Source organism: Pseudorasbora parva, chromosome 12 (genome assembly GCF_024679245.1).
Source record: "Pseudorasbora parva isolate DD20220531a chromosome 12, ASM2467924v1, whole genome shotgun sequence".
Lineage (NCBI taxonomy): Eukaryota > Metazoa > Chordata > Actinopteri > Cypriniformes > Gobionidae > Pseudorasbora > Pseudorasbora parva.
This window is the reverse complement of record NC_090183.1, coordinates 16,140,207-16,154,806: the sequence shown is the minus strand read 5'-3', so window position 1 is coordinate 16,154,806 and position 14,600 is coordinate 16,140,207. Positions and strand designations below refer to the sequence as shown.

The window sequence follows — 14,600 nt, the reverse complement described above, 5'->3', positions numbered from 1 at the left end:
TGTTTAGGGCTAGTAGTTGGCGGGTTTTGTTGTAAAAACTTGGCAACCCTGTCTGCACGTGCGCTGGAATCAGGCTGGAATACACAATCTTTATTGGTGTTGTAAAAAAATAAAATAATTTAATGATACACAGATTACTTACCCAACATGATCATCATTTCTGAGAGAAATTGTGAAGGTGAATGCAGATACAAACAAGCTCTCCGTTTAGGATTCGAACAAATATAATCCAAGCCCCTTTGATGACGTGCATGATTACGTTACTGTTTATCATCTGTCCGTCATCGTCTAAAGCCCGCCCTGATGATTTCATTGGTCCGAACAGTTTCTGTTCGGGGATAATTACTCCTCTATGGAGCGAGGCCAGACCGAACTGCCGGACCTAAACATTTTGTGGGCGGGGCTAAGTTCGGCTGGCATCCAGGCTAGGTTGTTGGTGCCAGACGGGCCGGTCTGTGTATTTCACAATCTGCTGTTACTGGGATTTTCACGCACAACCATTTCTAGGGTTTACAAAGAATGGTGTGAAAAGGGAAAAACATCCACTATGTGGCAGTCCTGTGGGTGAAAATGCCTTGTTGATGCTAGAGGATAGAGGAAAATGGGCTGACTGGTGGTGTAATGGTGTGGAGGATGTTTTCTTGGAACACTTTAGGCACCTTAGTGCCAATTTGGCATCGTTTAAATGCCACGGCCTACCTGAGCATTGTTTCTGACCATGTCCATCCCTTTATGACCATCATGTACCCATCCTCCGATGCCTAATTCCAGCAGGATATTGCACCATGTCACAAAGCTCAAATCATTTCAAATTTGTTTCTTGAACATGACAATGAGTTTACTGTACTAAAATGGCCCCCACAGTCACCAGATCTCAACCCAATAGAGCATCTTTGGGATGTGGTGGAACGGGAGCTTCGTGCCCCGGATGTGCATCCCACAAATCTCCATCAACTGCAAGATGCTATCCTATCAATATTGGCCAACATTTCTAAAGAATGCTTTCAGCACCTTGTTGAATCAATGCCACGTAGAATTAAGGCTGTTTTGAAGGCGATAGGGGGTCAAACACAGTATTAGTATGGTGTTCCTAATAATCCTTTAGGTGAGTGTATACACAGTGTGTGTGTGTGTGTATATATATATATATATATATATATATATATATATATATATATATATATATATATATATATATATATATATATATATATATATCTTTACAAATGTATTTGTCCTAAAAAATTGCTTGGGCAGCCCCTTCCTGTTATGCTCATTGTCTCTCGACTAGAATAAACAATAAACTGTAAAGTGAACCAGACTTTATGCTGATAATCAAATGTCCGGCTGTAATTTGACATCAACAGGTGATTGTTACTTGTCTTTTCCCCATGTGTGCCATGTCTGTGTGTGCGCACATTTGTGACTGTGAGCCGTGATGCTAAATGTGACCTTAGACAGATAATCTTTGAGTGTGCTGTGGGGGTTCAGGTCCGTCAGCATGGCTTTGCTGCTTTGATTAAGAAGGATGTCACTAAACCATTGATCCCCTGGGCTATTGATTACCTATTTTCATCCATCTGCCTCTTTGATAAAATGTTATCTCCTCTGCACTCTGGCCCCTGACATCCATACAAGGCTAATTTGTAATCAGGGTGTCCGAGTTTAACCCTTCGAGACACAGTTGAGTTCATCTTTCAAAGCCCGTCATGGCTGTGGCATCCTCTTTCACTTGCAGTGAATAGAATTGGAATTAAACTAATTGGGCAGTTTTTCACTTTTAGCATAATATTTCAATGTATCTTAATATTTACATTTTTGTTTATTTAAAATAATCTATAGTTTCTAATGCACTTACAGTGATAGATCAGATTAACACACTAGTGCAATGGTCATAACCTTTTTGAGTCTTGAAGACAATATTTGAAGACCTACGCTGAGATGTATCTCTGGTTACGCATCTTTATTTTTGTGTTTTGGCCTTTTAATTAATATCATGTTAATATAACTACATTATAGTAATTTTAAGACTAATTGGGACTTACTGTTTAAGAACCACTGTGCTCTCGTTGATCCGTATGTTTTTATATATATATATATATATATATATATATATATATATATACATAAATTAATAAATTAAACAAATGGATGTGTAAACAATTTTTCTTTGTACATTTATTTACTTACTTAGGTTAAACTACATTTCAATGAGAACCTTTTACTTAAATTGTCAATATTGTTTACAGAATATTTATTAAATAAATTACAAAATAAATTTCCGGCAGGTAACATTAACTTTGACCAACTTTGAACAAAAATTGGTCTGTTAATTCTATCGCAATGGAATAAATGTTTTTCTCTAATACACATTGGCCATAATTAATGATACCCCTAGAAATTCTTATGAGTAAAATATATCTGTTATTCCCCTTCATATTTACCATTTTGAACACACACCAGGGTGACTAGGAAACTATCCAGCCATGACTGATTGTGTTGCAAGAGGCCAAAGAGGATGTGTGTCTATATTGTTTTAATGCATGACGAGGAGGATAGTTTGAGTGGCCAAAGACTCTCCAAAGATCACAGAAAGAAAAAACTAAATCAAACGGCACCTATGTCACCACACGTTGTTTAGGAGGGTTTTAAGAAAAATCCTCTGCTATAATCCAACTCCAGCATATTCAGTTGTCACACTGGGACTTCAATACTGGAACTTTAAATGGACCAGTATGGTCAGATGAAACAAAACAAAATAATTTTTAATTTTTTTTGGCAGTATACCCACAATATGGGTGAACACATGGATAAAAAAGTACCCAATGTGTACAATTAAATATTTAGCTGGATCTTTAATGTTGTGGGCCTGTTTTTCTACTGGAGGTCTTAGACATTTTGTTCAGATACATGGCATCATGGATTAAATACCAAAAGGTAAAGACTGAAAACCTGACTGCTTCTGCTAGAAATCTTATAATGGGCTGTGGTTGGATCTTTAACCAGGACAATGATCCAAAACAAACATCAAAATCAACACAAAAATGGGTCACTGAGCACAAAATTTAGGTTCTGCCTATATACATTCCCCTGACCTCTAAAGAAAACTGAAGAGGAGAGTGTATCAACATTTTGAAGGATCTGGACAGATTCTGATTGGAGGAATGGTTTCTGATCTCTTCTCAGTTGTTCTCCAAACTCATCAGGCATTATTGGAGAAAGGAGGCAAAATATTTGAATAAAAGGGTGCCATTAATTGTGGCCAATATGTATTAGAGAAAAGAATTTATTTAGTAATGAGGACTCCCACCCCCCTAATTTTAGGTGTTGAACTTTTTTTATTTTCAAATTCTTCTTAGTTCTTATTTCCCAAAGGTGCAAATAATTCTGACCAGGACTCTAGAAGTACAGTCCGTTCTAAGTTTTTTGTTGTTGTGTGTGTCTGTACCTGGAATTGTTATCATTCATATGAAATATTGAAAATGCATGTTCCCACGAATACTATACTATTAATCAAATTAAATATATATGATTTCTATTTGTCAAAACCTGAAAATGGAAGTGACTCCATTGGTGTGTCAAATCAGATTTTAGTCCTGACATCTCTGATCACCATGTGTCCACTTTGTTCCTATCCAGATGCTCCTGGTGAGGAGGAATGACAGTAGGATGTCTGTTCTCTGGTCTCATGGGTTTGGACTCCCCGAGGGGCAGCTGTGTTTTAGGGAACAGCTCAATATCCTCTGCCCAACTCCCTTCCCCTCCCCGGGGGTATCAGAACTCCCTCTGCCCCTCAGATAGGAGCTGAAGCCGAACTAATCCCGAGTTGTCTGAGAAAGGCTGTTTACTCTGTGGGGATTAACAGAGATTAAGTGCTATCATAGCACAGTTTGAGGAGGGGTGCTGTAAACGATCCAACCATTTCTGATGGCCCTCTCCTGTTCGTGTTTGCTTGGTTAACTTGTCAAACACACATGCATGCTTAAGGCCCAGATATACTCACGGCAGAGTTCTTCTTTTTTTGTTCTTCATTTAGGGGTAAAAAAAAGTTTGAAACGCCTTTGCAGTGGTGTTCTTGACGGCCCCAACACCACCCATACTGCTGGAAGCGGCGTTTTGAGGAATATGTTAATGTGCTGCTCACTTTTTCTCTCAATTAACAAATAAACATAAAAAGGGCAGTGGTGAGAAAACAGCATTTAATAAAGCAACTGCTCATATCAACATGGATAATTAATGCAATTCCGTCTCCAGTCAATTCACGTTTTATTTATCACTTTATTTGATGGATTGCTTTAAAGCAAGCAGCTTTACAGTATAACTATTTACCCGCCATTTACGGAAATAAGAAACATAATTGAGTACAGAATTAAAAGACGTAAAGAAGCAGCAAAAACAAACAATAGTGTGTAAGCAGAAGCATTCGTAAAATTACGCGATCATCAACGGCATATAAATCAAAACTGCCTAATTTTGCTGAATGAAATGTTGACTCAGGACGAGGGATAGGACTGTGCAAGCTTTGGGGGTGTAGATGGACTCTGTCTACTTTCTTTTTTGATCATCGTTCTGAATCCAAACTTTTTTTGTTTTAAAGCAGAGGGTCTATTCGTTATTTTGATATATTGCATGTTCAGATATTCAAACAACAAAATATTCTGGGGAACATGAAACTTTTGTGAAAATGATCAAGAATGCTGACGCTTACTGTCCACACACACACACGCACCGGCACACACACACACACACGCACAGCAAACATTCAAAATGTGGTGGTATTGTTCTTGTACTGCTCAGTATAATATTTTTCTTGTGTATTAACGTCTAGATGCTGCTGTGTGTAATGGAGATGTAAGTGCTAGTAAATGTTTGCCGCTGTGCTGGAAATGAAATCGAAAAGCAGTACACGAATCCCATCTAATTTTAAATGTCATTTGGAATGAGAGCCAGATCAAAACATGCCACCGGTGCAAACCGCGCGTTGATGGTCCCGCTTTAATTCAATCTTGAGCCTAAATCTAGATTCTGTGTGTGTGCCGTTTCAGAGAGGAACGCGAGCGCTGGATCAGGGCCAAATACGAGCAGAAGTTGTTTTTGGCATCGCTGACATGCACAGAGCTGTCTCTGGGACAGCAGCTACTGCGGGCCACAGCGGAGGAAGACCTGCGCTTCGTGGTCATACTGCTGGCCCACGGCTCCAGAGATGAGGTCAACGAAACCTGTGGGGAAGGTGATGGCCGGACAGCCCTGCACCTGGCCTGCCGCAAGGGTAATGTTGTGATCACGCAACTGCTCATATGGGTAAGAGCTCCGGCACACACTCGTTTATCACAGCGAACTACTGGAAGAATGTGTTTTGGAGTAAAGACCTTGTCACACCAAAAGCTCAACGGATCACAGATCTTTACACACTAGCAGCACTGGTCTTTTTAACACTTTCAGCAATTTCCACAATAAAAACAAATTGAACAGACATGACTGTTAACTAAAATAAAAAAAACTTTTTTTGAATGACGGCATTAAGTCCATAAAGTAACACAATTAAATAATGTACTTTTATTTATTTATATAGATAGAGGCCAGTGTTTGTTTTCCTGTGTTTTAATTCATTCTGAAAAACACTTAACAATTATAATGTTTTACACTTATAAGTATAGTGTAACAAAGTACTTACAAGTCATTTGCAAGCTATTAGTTTATAGTTTTAGTTTTTAGTTAAATAATAGTTTATAAACTGTAGATAATACGTTAATAGACTATATACAAATAGTCATTGTTCATTCATTCATTGTTAGTGTAATTAATAAATTATTATTGTTTAATTAGCTCGTATGTAAAGAGTTAGATTAATGCTTTAACAACTTAACAGTAAATAGTTCTCACTTTAGATTAGGTCATAGAACTGGGGAAATGGCATTAAGTGCTTTAAACCAACTTTATTGACATTAATTGCATTCATATTCAGTGTTGCTTAAAATGTTTTCTAATACATTACACACATGCGCACACACACACACACACACACACACACATACACACACACACACACACACACACAGTTTCCATGTTTTATAGGTACTTTCCATATAAAGTTTGTACGTTTTATACTGTACAAAATGTATATTATTTCCCCTAAACCTACACCCAATGTATTTTAACAACGTGATCTTTTGAGGGTTTTTTTTCTTTTTCTTTTTTTTTTTTAATGTAATTCATATTAAACAAAAATAATATTTTATGCGCTCAAAAAGGAGAGATATCCGGCCTGTTCTCTGGTTCGTAGAGCCAAAAAAAAAAAAAGTCAACTAAATAGCAAAAGTTGTCCGTACACTGAGAAACATACTTTTAGACCAATGCTTTATCTAATTGTGTTTATAAATGTTTCTCAGTGTGTGGACAACGTTTGCTATTTATGTCATTCATATTGACTGCATTATTTATTCATTTTTTTTGCCTTGGGGATAGGCTTAATGTATTTGTAAAGCATTTAAAGAATGCCATATTTCCATTTTCCATGACCTAATCTAAAGTGAGAACTATTTACTGTCCACACACACACACACACACACACACACACACACACACACACACACACACAGCAACCATTCAAAATGTGGTGGTATTGTTCTTGTACTGCTCAGTATAATATTTTTCTTGTGTATTAACGTCTAGATGTTAACATGTAATGTAATGTAACATGTTACTGTTAACAAAGCATTAACTCTTTATATGAGCTAATTTAATAATAACACTTTGTTAATTACACTGAAAATGAACTCACTATTTGTATATAGTCTATTAATTTATTAACAACAGTTTATAAACCATTCACTATTTGCGAATGATTTGTATATATTTTATTGCACTATACGTGTTAGTGTTACCATCTCGTGTGTGTGTGTTTGTGCGCGTGTGTGCGTGTGTGTGTGTGTGTGTGTGTGTGTGTGTGTGTGTGTCTGAATAACAGGAGTAAAGATATCTGTTGCATAAATAAACCTCTGAGAGTAAGCCTCTAAAGTTTTAAAGTAAAAACCATCAAGCGTTTATCATGTTTCACGTTAAGACATCAAGCATTACTATGCAGATGGAAATGAGGAATAAACGATAAGGGTTTTTAAAAAACACATTAGATGTTCTTGTTTTGTTTGTTTGTTTTTTAAACTGATTATTCCGTTTGAATTGGAACAAATCAAAACATAAGCCATTCTGCCAATATCGTCCTAATCAGACAAATGTTAATCATTTGGGGGTCATACATAAATTTGAATATTATTGCCAATTTTACCCTGAGGTCCATTTAAAATATAAGAAATATGTTTGCAATACAATCCATTTTCTACCACCTTCGTGACCTTTAGAGTCACCATGAATTTTTTTAATTTTTTTTTAATGGAATATTGCTATATAGTTTTTATTATAAATGATTTATCCATGCACATAATTGTTTTTTCATGTACCCATATCATCTTTAATCAAAATAATGCCCCCTCCGACTCACACTGCGTCTTTTCTTTGATTTTTCTATGTGAGGGCGGGACAACCTGTCACTCACATGACATCACAGCGTTATCAAATCACTATGATTAGACCAAATCAAGTCCCGCCCTCATTTATATATTGTTCAATTAGCAGTTTTTACTCGGATATACATCACAATAGAAAAGAAAATACTTTCGCAACTTCTGTTTCATGTCGAGTTTACCAGTTTTTCTTTTAATTATTTATAATTTTTTTTTACTGCTTTACTGCCTTTTTCTTAACGTAATTGTCTAAAAATATAATTTTTACTACTCAATTCTTCTCTTTGCTCTCCGTTAATACATGGACCTTATTAAAATATCCAAATAATATAATAATGTTAATAATAACAAAGCATTTTATGGAGAATATGCAGAGTGTCAGGTGTTACACACAGGCAGTAACAGCAGAGGATTTGTTTGACTTTATTTGCTCTTATAGAGTTAATTTTCTGCCATAAGGATCGGAATAAAACATGTTCTCTTGCTAACTCTCTTCATCTGTCTCTCTGTAGTACGGCGTGGACATCATGGCACGGGATGCTCACGGAAATACAGCACTGGCGTACGCACGGCAAGCTAACAGTCAGGAGTGTATGGACATCCTCCTTCAGTACGGCTGTCCCGACGAGCGTTACCCGCTCATGGCCACGCCCAACCTGTCACGCAGGAACAATAATCGCAATAACAGCTGCAGCAGCATGAACAGCGCAGTTATATGAGAAATAAAACACTCGCATACTCATGAACACGCATTCTGGTCAGCACTCCTCCTCCCTCCCTATACACACCTTCATATGTACAGCTCCACCACCGCATCGGAATCATGAAACTATACCAGACTCAAGGGAATGACCCCAACACTTGATGATGATGATGATGATGATGAAGCATGAGAAGAGCTACTGCGTTTGCACTCCCAGCCTCCCCTTGACTCTCGTGAAACGATCAGCACCCTGGCTCAACAATCCCTCTGTCATGGCAAGGTCTTGGCCAGTCGTGTGTCATCCATTTTTTTGGGAGAGTGCCCCACGTCCAATGTCTCGCTGCATTGTGGAACAAAAATGAAAACAACCCTGGATTCTGCTTTTCTGACTGCACCAGTTGAAGCTACCAAGTGCATGATGGGAGAATAGAGTATGTATTTGGTAACTGATGACCTGGTGATCTTATCTGCCTCTTTTCTGTGGAGTCCGATAGATGACAAAGCAAGACAGAAAATGATGGGATACTTTAATGCCAAATTTTCCCAGAGAACTTCACTTGGTCACCATGCGTGTCTGGACTTTCATTTTACCACTTTGACACTGGTTTTTCTGTCTGTTCTCTCTCTCGCTCAGACTTTTTCTTTGCATCTTTTCAGATTCTTTTTTTTAGTCAGTATGTCCATTATGTGTTTTTTCTTCTTCTTCATTTTAAAGGAATGTGAAAGGATGTAATGACATTTATGGAAAACACCTAAATATCGAGTCATGAGTTTGAAGTTTAAATCTGACTTGGTGTTTTAAAACCTTTTTTTTTTTTTGCGTTGTTGAGTAGCATTTGTCTTAGTGCTCATTACTGGACCAACGAAAGATTCTTAAAAGAGGGGTTTAAGATGTTTCTCAGAAGTAAAAGGGAATTACGTTTTTTACTTTCACCAGCTTTTATTTAGCCAATTTTTAATCTTTCAACACGTCAAACTAGCCTTATACATTGCCCATTTCTCAGCTCGTTCTTTACTTCAGCTTAGAGTGAAGTGTGCAGATGAACAGATTCAGATGAACGATATTACTGATTCAGAAGTGCAGGGCTGAAGCTCAGTCTCACCTCATGTGTTCATCATCCTCGCTAGTCTTTTCCTCGTTTTTATGAAAGTATTCTCAGCACAGAATATCACAAATCTACAGGACAGTTTTGTAATAAAATCTGCTCGTGGTGGCCGTTGCTTTCTTACAGTGACGTGCCTCTCTCAGGTCATCTTCTGTTGTTGTTCACACACTTTACACTGCAGAGTCCTAAACCTCATGCGTCTCAATGAAGAGAAGGGCTCTCTGGGTCTTCAGTCCCAATCTGTACATACTTCTTCCTTCTCTCTCTCATTCTATTTTTTCTCTAAGAAGTGTACTATATAGAAAGTATTTGAAGTATTTGAAACACTCCCCCTGACATGACCCTTTATAAGTACATTTTTACCGGCCGCTTTTGTTGTTTCAGTGCAGGATTAGGTGTCTGAAAGTGTGCCTGTTTGAGTCGAATTCACTCTTTCTGCTCCCTGAATCGTTCTTCATAGCTTCGTTTACCTCCTTGGCTTTATCTTCTTCCTTTATTGTGTGTTAAGGAGTATTAAAGCAATACAAAGCCAAAATTCAGCCAGGTAGACACATAAGTAATAATTTAGCACCGCGTTCTTGGACGTCCCCCCCCCCTCCCCCACCCCACCCCCCCAGCGGTCTGAGCCGCTGAGCCATTGTTATTGAGAGATGTAAAGCCGATGTAAGACTCTGTCTCAGGGCGTATATCATTACAGAAGATCCCATGCAGGGTTTGATATTGACTTACTCCATGATATGATTTAATGGGCTTTGATCATTTAATTTCAGCTTCCATTGATTTTACTCTTCGCTAGGTTGTAGAAACGTGAAGGTACTTGGCTTGGGGTTGGAGATGTGAAAGGCTCCGCGTTGTAGAATTGATATCCCGCAATGCAGACATTCTGGAAAGTCTTCAAGCTAGTTGATAGACATTTTGGGAATATGTAGTGAAATTTAGATAGTTTGGAAAACCGTGAGAGTTGAAAAGCTTTAGTGAAGGACATATAAACTATGAGAGAAATGTTGAGGTATGTTGATTTTCAGCTCAAAGGGTGCAGTTTTCGTCTTGTATATAATGTAGCAGGCCTTTAGAGGCTTTACCACAATAACCATTATTTATGACTAAATGCACTACAGAACACAGATCACTTGTTGTGAAGAACCCACAATATAATGTCCACTTTGAATCCTTTCTGTGGAGAAACAGTCGTTTTTGTTTTAGATCTTTTTGCATGAACGGATGTAAATGTTCTCTTCCTTGTGTAAATGTCTTCGTCTTCATAAAATGACTACCCTGACAGGTGACACTAAAGAGTCTGCCATTTTAATATGAAAAAAAACCCTTATGAACAACTTGTGAATGTGTCTTTTTTTTTGTCAGTCCTCCTATCTTCTTCTTTTGTAATTCATCACTCTGAGCAAAACTTCTTTTTTGATCATCTGTCTATCTGTAACTGAATAAAGCAAGCATGAATGAGCAAAAGAGACGAAAATCCAACCAATACCGTAACAGCAACCAAAGGATCCCCCCCCCCCTTTGTGAGCAAATAATGCAGACAGATGGGGGCTTTATCAGTACGTCCCAAGTTGCTTGAACATATCCTCGTTTTTATTTCAGTTTCCATTCACCAGTCGTCGCTTTATGTAAATAGATGTAAAAATGGAGAAACCTGTAGTGTTTGTTTACTTTGTTTTCGTTTGTGTTTCGTTACCTCATTTCATCAGCAGTCTCCGTGTTTTGTTCAAACCCAAGAGACCCGTTTAATTATTTATGAATATGCTAATCTGAAAGGCGAGGAGCTCTCACACACTACTTGGGTTTTGCATTTGTTCCTTTATTCAGTCCATTGGCATCACAACTATCATTCTGATTCGAATTATCGGTGTTGTATTTCTAATTATTGTTGTTATTATATTGAGTTTGTGTCAGCTGTACAGTACTGTGTTGAAATATTATACCTGATGCAGAGTCTTATACTGTAATGTCTCTTTTCAATAAAAAGCTTCTTAATATAATGTTCTCTCCTTGATTTTGTACCCTTTTAATTTATTTTAGTGTGTGTGTGTGTGTGTGTGTGTGTGTGTGTGTGTGTGTGTGTGTGTGTGTGTGTGTGTGTGTGTGTGTGTGTGTGTGTGTGTGTGTGTGTGTGTGTGTGTGTGTGTGTGTGTGTGTGTGTGTGTGTGTGTGTGTGTGTGTGTGTGTGTGTACAGCCAAATCTAATTTTGTTGCAATATTATCCTGTTTGACACTGTGAAGCTGCTTTGACACAATCGTGATTGTAAAAGCGCTATATAAATAAAGATGATTGATTGTGTGTGTGTGTGTGTCAAGATACAACTATTTGAAAATCTAGAATCTGAGGGTGCAAAAAAAGCCTTTAAACTTCTCCAAATTAAGTCCTTAGCACTGCATATTACTACTACTAATAAATGTTTTTATATATTTACGGTAGGAAATTTACAAAATACTGTATCTTCATGAAACATGATCTTTACTTAAAATCCTAATGATTTTTGGCATAAAAGAAAAATCAATAATTTTGACCCATAATATTGTAATATTGACCCAAAATATTGTTGCCGTTTGCCACACACACATACGACTTTTGACTGGTTTTGTGGTCCGGGATCGTGTGTGTGTGTGTATTAGTATGTTATATTATTTATAATCATTTATTTTAATATATTTATTTTGGCATTTTATATATGGATATTAATATGTGTATGTATGAATTTATGATTACACAGCACAATATTAGGAATACTTGAATGTCATAATGTTATGCCTCGTGTGTGTGTGTGTGTGTGTGTGTGTGTGTGTGTGTGTGTGTGTGTGTGTGTGTGTGTGTGTGTGTGTGTGTGTGTGTATAAAACAGCATGTATGCATGTGTCATTATTTATTTAGCAAAAGTAAAGTCAAGATGGGAAAACCATGGGTGACAAAGTTTGGACACCCTATCATTCAGTTGCCTGTAGATCCACTTTGCATGATGAGCAGCAAACATTTGAAGTAATTATTATTTTTCTGCATGATTTATCTGTCTCACATCATTCTGGAGGAATTTTGATCCACTCTTTACAACATTGCTTCAGTTTGTTGAGGTTTGTGGGCATTTATTTATGCACAGCTCTTGTCTCAGCATTTCAGTCAGGATGAGGTCTGGACTTCGTCTGGGCCAGAGCAACACCTTCATTTTTTTCTTTTTCAGCCATACTGTTGTAGATTTGCTGGTGATCTTCGGATTATTGTCCGATTGCATGACCAAATTTTGGCCAAGCTTTAGCTGTCGGACAGATGGTCTCGCATTTGACTCTAGAATGCTTTGGTATACAGGAGTTCATGTTCGACTCAATGACTGTGAGGTGTCCAGGTCCCGTGGCTACAAAACAAGCCCCAAATCAGCAGCCCTCAACCAGACTTTTGTATGAGGTGTTTGTGCTGATATGCTTTATTGTTTTTCTTCAAACATGGCGCTGTGCATTTTGGACAAACATCTCCACGTTGTTCAAGAAGTCTTATCGTTTGTTCAGATGCAACTTTGCAAACCTAAGCAGTGCTGCCAATTTTTTTTAGCGAGATGAGGCTTTCCTCGGGCAACCCTTCCAAACATGCCATACTTGACCCATCTTTTTCTTAATGTACTGTCATGAACCTTAATATTTAACATGCTAACTGAGTACTGCAGAGTCTGAGGAGAAGTTCATGGTTGATATTTTGCAATTTTTCTGAGCATTACACAGTCTGATCTTGGGGTGAATTTGCTGGGACGTCCACTCATGGGAAAATTGGTATCTGTTTTGAATGTCTTACTTTTGAATAATCTTCCTCACTGCAGAATGATGGACTTCAATTTTTTGGGAAATAGTCTTGTAACCCTTCTCAGATTGATGGCAGCAACAATTGCTTCTCTAATACAATTGCTGATGTCTTTCCTCCTTGGCATTGTGTTAACACACACTATAAATGACCAGCAAAACTTCAGCCACGACTTCAGTTTTTATAGAGATGATCACATTTGTTGGTGATCAGTTAAGCAAAGGCATTTGATTAGCAGTGCCTGACCATTACTTACCCTCATAATTCCTAAGTTAACAGTAAGGGTATCTTAACTTTGTCACCCATGGCTTTTGCATTTTGACTTTATTTTTGCTAAACAAATAATGACACGTTGTAATATGTTGTGTTGTTGTTTGTCTGAAGTTTTTAAATTCTGCCCTAACATTTTAACATATATATATATATATATATATATATATATATATATATATATATATATATACAGTCTTGTTCAAAATAATAGCAGTACAATGTGACTAACCAGAATAATCAAGGTTTTTAGTATATTTTTTATTGCTACGTGGCAAACAAGTTACCAGTAGGTTCAGTAGATTCTCAGAAAACAAATGAGACCCAGCATTCATGATATGCACGCTCTTAAGGCTGTGCAATTGGGCAATTAGTTGAAAGGGGTGTGTTCAAAAAAATAGCAGTGTGGCATTCAATCACTGAGGTCATCAATTTTGTGAAGAAACAGGTGTGAATCAGGTGGCCCCTATTTAAGGATGAAGCCAACACTTGTTGAACATGCATTTGAAAGCTGAGGAAAATGGGTCGTTCGAGACATTGTTCAGAAGAACAGCGTACTTTGATTAAAAAGTTGATTAGAGAGGGGAAAACCTATAAAGAGGTGCAAAAAATGATAGGCTGTTCAGCTAAAATGATCTCCAATGCCTTAAAATGGAGAGCAAAACCAGAGAGACATGGAAGAAAACGGAAGACAACCATCAAAATGGATAGAAGAATAACCAGAATGGCAAAGGCTCAGCCAATGATCACCTCCAGGATGATCAAAGACAATCTGGAGTTACCTGTAAGTACTGTGACAGTTAGAAGACGTCTGTGTGAAGCTAATCTATTTTCAAGAATCCCCCGCAAAGTCCCTCTGTTAAAAAAAAGGCATGTGCAGAAGAGGTTACAATTTGCCAAAGAACACATCAACTGGCCTAAAGAGAAATGGAGGAACATTTTGTGGACTGATGAGAGTAAAATTGTTCTTTTTGGGTCCAAGGGCCACAGGCAGTTTGTGAGACGACCCCCAAACTCTGAATTCAAGCCACAGTACACAGTGAAGACAGTGAAGCATGGAGGTGCAAGCATCATTATATGGGCATGTTTCTCCTACTATGGTGTTGGGCCTATTTATCGCATACCAGGGATCATGGATCAGTTTGCATATGTTAAAATACTTGAAGAGGTCATGTTGCCCTATGCTGAAGAGGACATGCCCTT

At 37.7% G+C, this 14,600-nt stretch overlaps 1 protein-coding gene across 4 annotated transcripts in view; it reads left to right on the top strand.

Annotated features, from left to right (window-relative positions):
- The window catches only part of agap1 (ArfGAP with GTPase domain, ankyrin repeat and PH domain 1), a 257,610-nt gene extending 247,966 nt beyond the window's left edge, over positions 1 to 9,644 (top strand). For all 4 annotated transcript variants that reach the window (XM_067459347.1, XM_067459346.1, XM_067459345.1 and 1 more), the window contains 2 exons: positions 5,046 to 5,301; positions 8,033 to 9,644. In XM_067459347.1, coding sequence (XP_067315448.1) covers positions 5,046 to 5,301; positions 8,033 to 8,239 — 463 coding nt within the window. In that variant the 3' untranslated portion in view covers positions 8,240 to 9,644. The remainder of the gene's footprint in view (positions 1 to 5,045; positions 5,302 to 8,032) is intronic.
- The last annotated feature ends 4,956 nt before the right edge of the window (positions 9,645 to 14,600 follow it).